The sequence below is a fragment of the Belonocnema kinseyi genome, chromosome 8 (assembly GCF_010883055.1).
Source record: "Belonocnema kinseyi isolate 2016_QV_RU_SX_M_011 chromosome 8, B_treatae_v1, whole genome shotgun sequence".
Classification (NCBI taxonomy): Eukaryota; Metazoa; Arthropoda; class Insecta; order Hymenoptera; family Cynipidae; genus Belonocnema; species Belonocnema kinseyi.
Window position 1 is genome coordinate 41,085,802 of NC_046664.1, and position 10,816 is coordinate 41,096,617.

At 29.5% G+C, this 10,816-nt stretch overlaps 2 protein-coding genes across 2 annotated transcripts; both read left to right on the forward strand.

Moving 5' to 3' along the window:
* The first annotated feature begins 1,604 nt into the window (after nucleotides 1-1,604).
* On the forward strand, nucleotides 1,605-2,555 carry LOC117178456 (putative carbonic anhydrase 3). Its single transcript, XM_033369883.1, has 3 exons — nucleotides 1,605-1,674; nucleotides 1,900-2,079; nucleotides 2,413-2,555. Exons 1-3 carry the CDS (start codon nucleotides 1,605-1,607, stop codon nucleotides 2,553-2,555), a joined length of 393 nt encoding a protein of 130 aa, XP_033225774.1.
* Nucleotides 2,556-5,924: 3,369 nt separating this feature from the next.
* LOC117178894 (carbonic anhydrase 1-like) lies at nucleotides 5,925-7,337 on the forward strand. The gene is made up of 4 exons (XM_033370423.1): nucleotides 5,925-5,972; nucleotides 6,134-6,254; nucleotides 6,407-6,637; nucleotides 7,093-7,337. Exons 2-4 carry the CDS (start codon nucleotides 6,147-6,149, stop codon nucleotides 7,264-7,266), a joined length of 513 nt encoding a protein of 170 aa, XP_033226314.1. The 5' UTR covers nucleotides 5,925-5,972; nucleotides 6,134-6,146; the 3' UTR covers nucleotides 7,267-7,337.
* Nucleotides 7,338-10,816: the final 3,479 nt, after the last annotated feature.

The following is a 10,816-nucleotide window of genomic DNA, read 5'->3' on the forward strand; positions in this document are numbered from 1 at the left end:
TTTCAGATGCTTCAAATAAAATTATATAAAATTAAAATTTTTATAATTAGATCATTTTAAATTGACCATTTTTTAATTTTTTAATTTTTAATTTAAGTCTTTGAATATGAAAAATTTAAAATAATAAAATTTAAAAAAATGCGACTACTTCAAAATTAACAATATTTGACTGTAGGAGAAAAGCTAAGCAGTTTCTAAAATCAAGCATTTAAATTTCATGTTTTAAAATTTTAAGCGTAATTTGAACTAATTTCCAATTATATTGATGTGTGAATGAACCTAATATATTCTACGGAACTGAAAAAATTATTTTAGAATCAAAACATTTTTTCTAACGGGTAAAGCATTGCAATCGAAATTATCAACAGATATTAAATTCATTTCGAAATTGGCCCCATGAACTCGTTCAATTAAAAAAAATTCAAACAAGACATGATGCACAACAGATCTTAATACCATTTCTCAAATGAACACAAATTTAATAAGTTTTAGAATTTAAGCAATTTACAAAAATTACGAAAAACCAGTTTGTAAAAATTCGATAGATATGAGCGCAGTTTTTAGTAGATGTTAAATATTTTTTCTTTAAATACACATTCCATATAAAAATTATTATAAAGATTTCTCTAAATCTGAAGAAATTCGAGGTATTCGAGTAATTCGCAGAATCATAGGAATTCGAATAATTCAAGTAATTTGAAGAATTCAGTGAATTCGAAGAAATGAAGGAATTCGAACAATTCAAGTAATTCCATGAATTCAAGGATTTCAACCAACAAAATTATGTCCCCTTATTCGATCCGGAAACTCAATTATTCCAACTGTTTCAAATTTTCTAGATTGGGCGCGGAAATTCTATAAACGAGTTGATTCGCGGGACATGCAATTTTTTTTATATAATTTATCATAGATCGGAAATGAACTTGAAATATTTCCAGTGTATGTATTTCAAATTTTAAACATTCTTGATTTTCAGAATTTAAGTTTATAAAATTTGGAAATATATCCTATATTAAGTGAACTTTAGACTTGAAAGTAAAAAAATCTAACATTTGAAGTGGGAACGACATAGGAATTCCATGTGATGATCACGTGGGTTTCTCAACTTGACTATTTAAAATTTTGTTTTATTAGACTCAGTTGTTCACATATGACTTACATTTCAAGCCTATTTCAATGCACAGGTCGAAAAAAATTTACTAGGCGGGCAGATCAAACTGAAGTGCGGATGTTTTATTTTGTGATCTGTTTTATAATATCGAATTAAGTCTTACATCGAATTCTAGTTTTTACAGTGTAGTTTTTTGGTGGTGCACATCAGCGCATTCGAACTACTTTAAAAGCATTCAAGCACAATCCCAATATCTTAATTAGATTGCGATTAGCCGTTTTCAATATAATTTCACCTGGTATTAAAAAATGAAATATCTGGTGTGTGCGAATTTCTATTGCTTTTAAATTCTACCCCTTTTCTGCTCGTTCAAGATAACAAATAGTTACGTAATTCTAACGAAAAGCATAAGGTAATTTCCAATTAAAAATAGAATATTATTTAAATACTAGCCATATACAAATTTTAAATACAGCTTTGAAACAGCTCCAATATGGTGAAAGAAAGCGTAATTCAAATTTTGAGTGCGGTGGTTTTTATCACTCAGCTTACTGGAATTTTCTGTAAGTTAAACTGTATTTTTCATATTAAAGAAACTTATATATTCTTTTATAATAGCACATTCTTCCGTAAAATGCTTCATTGAAATTGTCTAAAATTCATATGTATTTTCAATATTTAGAAATTTCCTGAATTAAATTTACAATTTTAGTCAGGCGTCATTGTTAATTGAATTCATAAACTCCAATTTTTCTTCCTTCTTTTATATAAGATTTATTTATTTAAAGCATTCAATTACCAACAAGTCAACGAATGGAGTGGAACTGATAAAGAATATGCAGGAAGAAGACAATCTCCTGTAAATATCGTAACGCGTCAAATAAAGAAAGAGCTCAAAGAGAATTTGAAAATGTCTGGTGGCGAAATAAAACCAACAAGAATCGAAGTGAAGAATGATGGCCATACTGGTATACATTTCTGGAGCAATTTTAATTCCTTAATTTAAAAATTTTCCGTGGAAACTATACAAAATTACATTTAGATCAAAGAAAAAATTGTATTTCGTGATAAAATCATCTATAGTTTTTTCTAAATATTCTTCTAGATGTTCTATTGGCAAATGCTTCTAAATTCACAAGACCTACTCTATAAATTGATCTAATCTTGCGTAGTTCACCCAAGAGTTTCTTTTGCTCGATCTTGGGTCTATTTTTTAGAAATTTCATTTTGTATGCAAAAAAGCAATTGTTTTTTTTTTTTGTCGAATTAAAATTACATGTGATATTTTTCTTCCACACCAGTGAAATTTTCGCCTATCTATCCATCTGAAAGACCAAGTATTAGTGGTGGACCTCTCAATGGTGTGTATTACTTGGACAGCTTCCACTTCCACTGGAGTGTTACGAATTCAAAAGGAAGTGAGCATGCTATTGATGGAAAATAGTAAGATCTAAAATTATTTAGATTTTCTGACCTTTTTCATGAAATAATCACCAGAATTATATTTGTTATTTTAGGATAGCTACACGCTCGCTTAAAACTCGTATTTAAAATATACACTCGTCGAAAAAGTCCCTCTTCCCCTTGGCACATACGTTATTTTTTTAAACAAATGGATGTTTCCAGACATTTCTCGAAATACACTCATGAATTCAGCGCATATTACATCTCGAATGAACGAAGCATAATTTACGCTAGTTTCAAGGGTAAAGTTCAATTGCTTAAAACGCAATTTAAAAATTTATATAAATTTCCGGAAATGTATGGAAACTTTCGGTAATTTACAGTAATTTTACAGGTAAATATTGTAACTTACTATACTTTTTTGTTAATTTACGGTAATTTGATCAATTAAATATGCTAATTTTCCATATTTGTATCGCAAAATTCTATTATCTGTAACCAAAATTTCCTTACAATTCTTACGGTGAGTGGTCTCACTATCATAAAATGCGAGCTCATACATATATCATTTTCATTATTCAACTTTGACGTCACTTTTTGCTCCCTATGAGAATAATAAGTAGAACTTTACCCACGCTTTATAGGCTGAATTTATTATTTTCAGGACTGAAATCACGCATGTTTCATAAAAATTCTATTTTATCACAGAAAACCGGGAAACCACCGGGAATTTTGTTCATCGGGATAACAGCGAGAAGTATCGGGAATAGGAAATTTTTCTCAAAAGTTAGATTCCTGACTTGAAAAAGTGAATTTTTAAAAAAATTTTAATTTTGTGTTGGGATAGGGGATTCCAGCAAAGTATTGTTATTTCGACTGGCAACAGGGAATTTTCGAAAAGATTGATCATTATTTTTTATGACTCATGCATGAATTCAACCCTTTTCGACGCCTATATAAGGGGCCAAGGCTCTAATTTTTATTCCCTAGGGAGTAAAAAGTGACGTCAAAGATGAATAATCAAAATTATACATCTATGAGCTCGCATTTTACGATAATCAGCACAGTTAACGTAATAACTCTAAGGAAATTTTGGTAGTAGACAATATAATTTTTTGGTAATTTATTGAAAGTTACCATATATAATTAGTCAAATTACCGTCAATTACCAAAAATTTCGGAAAAACCGCAAAATCTCCGGAAATTTATAGAAATTTTTTTACTGAATTTTGGGTAATTTATCTGAAGTTTCTGTAAATTACCCGTAATATTACCAAAGATTACCAACAATTTTATACATTTGCATAAATTTATACAACTGTTTGAAATTGAATTTTGAATAATTTATGGTTATTTACCATATTCACCAGTAAAATTACTAAAAATTTCCATAAATTTCCGGTAATTTATAGACATATTTACATTGAATGTTTGGCAACTTATCTTAAGTTACCATAAATGACCAAAAATGTCATAAATTTCCGGAAATGTATAAAAAAATTTAACATTAAATTTGGGCTTATTTGTGGTAAGTTACTATAAATTACCTGTAAAATTACCATAAATTACCGAAAAGTCCTTAAATTTATAAAAATGGTCAAAATTAAATTTTGGATCATTTATGATAAATCACCCTATTTACCTGTAAAATTACCATAAGTGATCGAAAATTTCCAGAAATTTTGAGTTATTTTTTATTTGAATTTTGGGCAATTTATGGTAAGTTAACATAAATTACCCTTAAAATTACCGTAAAATATGCTTCCCTTATTCGAAATATAATATGGGCTAAAATCATGAATGTATTTGGAGAAATGTCTGAAATAATCCATTCATTATAAAAAATATCGTATGCATCATACTATTGGGTATTTCAGTAAATATGATGTTGACAATTGAGACAAGATATTATCGCAAAGATATAGAATTTCGACTTTTGAGCAGATAATTTCGTGAAGAATTATAATTTTCACTTTAGGTTCAATTTAGAACAAGAATTTCAGTAAAAAGTTATCATTTTCTATTGTAGCAGGTAATTTTCAACATGGAACAATCGATTGTGGAAAATATAATTTTTTTTTAATTTAGAACCAGGGAATTTAAAAATACTCTCTGTTCTAAGTTAGAATTCATCACAGTTTGAAACTTCCCTCTTTCAAATTACACAAACATAATTATAATTTAGAATAGGAAATTTGTAAATTAACATAATTGCAAGTTTGTAAATTAATTTAATTGCAAGTTGGTATAGGGCATTTTTTAAAAGAACTATATACTAAACTTATACGGGGAATTATTAATTAAATATAAAAGAAATTCTCATAAAGAACGATAATTTTAACTTCAAAGCAGAGAATTTCCGAAAGACTTATAATTTTGTTTTGAAATAGGTCATTTTCAACATAGCATGGAAAATTTTGGAAAATAATTTGAATTCTAATTTATAAAATGAAAACTAGCGAAAGCAAATCTTTCTCCAAGTCAGAATTCTTCAGATTTTCTTAAAACTTAATTTTTTCTTTTTGTCAAAATTGTTTTATGTTGCAAATTTAACTATTCTATTTTTATTGCAAATTGGCCTAATTTAGTTGAAAATTAATGAATCATGTTAAAAAATTATCTTTTTGTTGAAAGTTAATCTTCTTGCTTAAAAATTAATTTTTCATTTATCACATTATTTGGTGATATTTAATGTTTTCGGATTCAGAATAAGTTTTTTTTGGTTCAGAAATAATTTTGATAACCGCAAATTAAATAGTTCGCTTTTTAGCTAAAAAAGTATATTTTTCAATTAAAAATTTAACTCCTAGTCTGAAAGTTGAATCATTGCAGGAATTCTTCCTAAATTAAAAATGTACCTATTTTGTTGAAAATTTGTCTTACATGGTACAAAATTAATGTTCTTTGTTCATAATTTATCTTTGTTGGCTGAAAATTAAACCATTTTATTGAAAATTAAGTTTTTTGATTAAATTCAACTTTTTGTAGAAAGTTCGTCTTTTAGGCTTAAAAATTTAACCATTTCGTTGCTTGTTTTTCTGCACCGAAGAATCTTTCATGGTTTGAAATTTAACTTTTTTGTTGAAAATTTATCTTCTTTTTTGAAAATTCATTACTTTTTGTAGAAATCATAATTTTGTATAAGAACAAGTAATTTTTAAAATGAAACGGGAAATTTTGAAAAATAATTTCAATTCTGATGTACAAAAGCAACCCCTGTTCTATATCGAAATTCGTCAGATTAAAAAATTGGTCGTTCCAAATCAGAATTTGTGTGAGTTTGAAAATTTGTTTTTTACATTAAAAAATGTAATACAATTTACTACTTTTCTGTTATAAATTTTAGAAAAAGAGAGTTGCTAGAATTATGAATTATAATATAAAATGTTGGAAACAAACATAAGCCTGTCTGGGAACAGGGAGTTTTAGAACATAAAAGTAATCGCGACTTAGAACGGTTAGCTTTTGTAAGGAAGTAATAGTTTAACTTAGAAGTAAATTTCTTTGGAGAATTATAATTTGAACTGCAGAACAGGGAATTTCTATAAAATCATTTTTATCTTGTTCTAATTTCTTTATCTAATTTCAGAATAATTGTTTTCCCACTTCCTTTGACAGCTTTCCCTTGGAGATGCACTTTTTATACCATAACCAAAATTACGACTCACTTGTAGAAGCCAAGAGCAAACCTGACGGCGTTTCTGTGATTGGTGTTCTCTTTAATTTTCCAGATAATAAGGTACAAAATTTACAATAGTTGTTGCTCACCACTTGATGGTAAAATTTTAAAAAATTCTTCCCATGCATAATTTTTTCCAGAAAACTTCTTAGTGTGCTTCTTTGCTGTGCTATGGCACTTCTTTAATATTTTTAATAACATTCTAATTTTAGGCGGAAAATCCAAACACCTCAGTACTTGAGCCAGTAATAAACGGAATATCTAAGGTTAGGAAGATAGGTGAAACAGCAAATCTAGCACCTTTTTCAATATCAACATTCGAACTGCAGAAGTCTTACCCGTATAGATATATAACATACCAGGGATCTTTAACAATACCACCTTATTCGGAAGTTGTGACATGGTTCTTATCTTCGGTTTCTACTGACGTGACAATGGCACAGGTTTTTATCCCAACTGATACATGATTATATTCTTCCAATTGATGTTTAAATTTTTAAATTTTTAATTTATATGAATAAAAGAAAGCCCGCAGAAATATCACATAGGACATATCCAAACAAACGTGTTATTGTGGAACTAGAGTTAGTTGTTTAATAATTGAATAAAATATAATATAATTTAACTGGAAAAGCGCAAATAGTTGAATCCTTATCTATTATAAACAGGTCAAAAGCATTTCCATTCAGAACTTGTGTACAAAAAATTGCTTGTACCTATTCTAGTTAAATTCCAAACAATTATTTTTAAATAATTCCTTTTAATTTTCTAACTATAATAATTGTCTTTGTTTTAGTTTGTAAAATTTAGCAATTATTTCTATATCTATAACGGTTATAGTTTCCCTTTTTCGAAGGCGCATGACTCCTACTCTGACCATTTTTTTTTCAATTTTCAGATGGAGGCTTTCAGGGAAATAGAATTGGAAAATTCAGATCAAGGAAACAACAGACCAGTTCAGCTGCTAAATGGCAGAGAGTTTGAAATCGTTTGGATTAATTCAAGAAATAAAATTATGTTGCACGAAGAGGAAGGGCCAAGCACCCTCTCACTAAATAAATTTCTCCATTGATTTTGTATTATAGGAAAACAATTTTTTTATTATATTCGACTATGCCGTGATTGGTTTTACTACATTATTATTGTATAAGATTCAATAAATATCATCATGGAATAAAAATGTTTCTTAATCCACCTACCAATTAATGATCAATATTAGTGAACAAGAAATGTGTTAAAATACACTCGGATTTCAAATTTAGAAAAATTCGATTTATGAGTTCCAAAAATTACGTGATGAGTATGCCATGGTTACTTATGCATGAAAAAACAGTAAAATAGCGATAAAGCTCGCCGGCCCTGACTGGTTACATTCGAGAACCTCAATTGAAGAGGAAGTTCAGAACCAAAGCAGTGCATAAATTGAAGTCCGAGTGTAATTACAAGTTTCTTCTATAAAAAATGGAATAATATTTAATGTTGCATTTTCAAACTTGAAATATTTTTTTATAGTGTTCTTCGATATACATGGAAATTTGGTCGATTACACAAAAGTTTGATTGACACAACTAAATTTTCTAATGCAGTCAACCGAATCCTCTACATGCCAAGATATTTGGTTAAAACAACCAACAAATTTTCTGAAGCCAACCATATATTTCTTTTTCCATATAATAGCAATGTCCTATATCTAATCGTTTCCTGATAATTGATACCATGACAAGATACCTAATAGTTATCTAACTTTTTACTGGCACCGAAATTGTTCATGTATATACGAGGTGTGTTCAAAAAATAAGGTGACTTTATGGTTTTCTCAACAAATATTCATTTATTCCTCAATATTTATGTTGTCCTCTCCAAAGTAATCCCCCTCAGATATAATACACTTGTGCCAGCGCTTTTTCCAATCATCGAAGCACTTCTGATAATCATTTTGTGATATAGCCTTGAGTTCTTTCAGCAATGCAGTTTTTATCTCCTCAATCGTTGAAAATCGATGTGCTTTCATGGGTCTCTTCAGTTTTGGAAAAAGAAAAAAGTCACTGGAAGCCAAATCCGGTGAATATCATTATTGACTTCATTCAACATCTACTGAGCGATGGTCATGCGATGGATCTTTTGATCAAAATGAACTAGTTTTAGAACAAATTTCGCTGACACACGTCTCATGCCCAAAACGTCCGAAAAGATAGCATGGCATGAGCCAACCGATATGCCAACATCTTCAGCAACTTCTCTGATAGTAATTCGGCGATGATTTTTCAACACCATTTCTTCCACTGCTTGAACGTTTTCACCTGTTGTTGACGTGCTGGGACGTCCAGGGCGAGGTTCGTCTTCGACATGCTCTCAGCCTTCTTGGAACAGCTTGTACCACTTATACACATTTTTCTTACTCAGAGTAGACTCACTGTATGCAACTGTCAACATTTCAAGAGCTTTAGAGCACTGGATTCCATTTTTCACACAAAATTTAATGCAAACTCTTTCCTAGATTTTTCGAAAGAAGAAAATCGCCGAGCACACCAAACCCTTCTAACCTTTTACGCCTCTGTCAGAAAAACAACACGAGCTATATAGTCAAAACTGTGAACATATGATCGTGACGAGTGTACCAACACAACAAAACAAAAAATTTAAAACTTGAATGTACGTAGCCCGCGAAAATTAAAAAGTCACCTTACTTTTTGAACACACCTCGTATAGGAAAATCTTCACCAATAGATATAATCATCCACCCTGGGAATACGGAAGTTCTTTTTAGCGTGCTATTCTCGAATAGCGACCATTCGCAATGACGAAAATATAGATAAAGTTTAGGATGTTTTCACAACAAAAAATATTTAAAAAGTACAAATAAGGCTGAAAATACAATTTGCCATTGATACTGCAATTTTTTTCTACCTATTTTACTATTTAATCAAACAAAAATGACCTAACGTGTTCGATTCAAATGCACTTGTCCACTTAGGCACAGTTAAAAGGGTAATGAAAAACTTTTAGAGAACCTAATAATGACAAATATCGATACTGATGAGAAAAACTATGCGGAAAGCTTAAGAAGACGAGATAAAACAGGGGCAGAAAGTCCCCTTCACTTGATTTCAAATTCAATTCCTGAATTAAGAATAATTTAAGTAAACTAAGTTCTTTGGAGGTCCAACTGATAAGAGCAAATTATCAAAATCCGATAGCAATATTCACTCGATCTCCATGAAGGGGTAAGAAAGCTTAGAAATTTTTAAGGTACAAATATTTAAAATGCATTCACAGAAAAAACGAAAGATAAAGTTTACATTGATTTCGGGCAAAAGATTCACCTCAACAAAAATTAAATAAAATATCAAGCTGAAACTTTGGAAAATGTATTAGAGTATAATAAAGTACGTTTTAGGTACTGCATTTTGGTAGGAACTTTACTGAAAATTATTTTCTCTTTTTTCTGAACCTCGACATTTTTTTAACGTTCGAACTTATTTTATACATAAAATATCGGTCTCAAACTTTGAGAAATGCAAGAACCGAAAGAAAACTACGTTTATGTACAAATCTTAATAATAAAAGATGTAAAAAAAATATTTCAACTATCAATTCCATCAACATCAGCCGGTAACGTTGTGCACGAAAATACAAACCCTGGCGGCCACTAGACGAGGCTCTAGGGAGTTCGTATTTTCGTGTACAACGTTACCGGCTGATGCCGATGGAATTGATAATTGAAATTTTTTTACATCTTTTATTATTAAGCTTTGTACTTAAACGTAGTTTTCTTTCGGCTCTTGCATTTCTCAAAGTTTGAGACCGTTATTTGATGTATAAAAAAAGTTCGAACGTTCAAAAAATGTCGAGGTTCAGAAAAAAGATGAAATAATTTTCGTGAAGTTCCTACTACTACACCGACATTTCTGCTAAACACCTTACGTACATGCGAATTGAGATATCAAATTTCCAATTTATCTTGCTCTTATATATACCGAAAAACTTGTTTCTTTTAAACGAACCTCTCATCACGATCTCTCGCATTCTGTCCTGAATAAAAAATTAAAGATTCCTGTTTTATGAAAAAAATCGTGGTAATACATATATATTTATAAGTATTTGTGTTTTTAAAAACAAAACCATAAATTATGAAGAAATGATCAAAACTTTTTAAAAGCTTTATATTTTGACATCTAAATTATGTATTTAATTTTTTGTGATTCTGATCAACTTTTTTGTCTGCCTTCGTAATCAATTGCAAAATTTCCAAAAAGTTTAACATAGACGAAAGGGTGACGGATTCTCCATAAAAATATTCAAAGTAAATTTATCTAAAAAATAACATTCTTTCTCAACCAAAAAAATGTAGAAAAATTTTTCTTGGCACATTCTCCTATCTCGCGTTATTTCCAAGATTTTTGGTAAAATGCGTATAAAATCTTTTAAAATTAATGTTTTTCTCTACAATACAATTTTATAGTGCAATGAGAAACCAAAAATTACTTAATATAATAGTTTTAATAACGCGTTGGCAAAATAACAATGAATTAAGTTACAAAAAAGGGAGAGTATGGATTATTTTAAAAATTCCTGCGTCAAAGGAAAAAGTCTGATATATAAGTGTTTTTGAGTCTGTTAAA

Bases quoted from the DNA above. Each gene is read 5' to 3' on its own strand.
- LOC117178456 (XM_033369883.1), top strand. From the start codon at position 1,605: ATGGTGAAAGAAAGCGTAATTCAAATTTTGAGTGCGGTGGTTTTTATC. The intron at 1,675-1,899 runs GTAAGTTAAACT...ATTTATTTAAAG, and splicing joins TCAGCTTACTGGAATTTTCT to CATTCAATTACCAACAAGTC. The intron at 2,080-2,412 runs GTATACATTTCT...CTTCCACACCAG, and splicing joins GAAGAATGATGGCCATACTG to TGAAATTTTCGCCTATCTAT.
- LOC117178894 (XM_033370423.1), top strand. From the start codon at position 6,147: ATGCACTTTTTATACCATAACCAAAATTACGACTCACTTGTAGAAGCC. The intron at 6,255-6,406 runs GTACAAAATTTA...TTCTAATTTTAG, and splicing joins TTAATTTTCCAGATAATAAG to GCGGAAAATCCAAACACCTC. The intron at 6,638-7,092 runs GTTTTTATCCCA...TTCAATTTTCAG, and splicing joins CTGACGTGACAATGGCACAG to ATGGAGGCTTTCAGGGAAAT.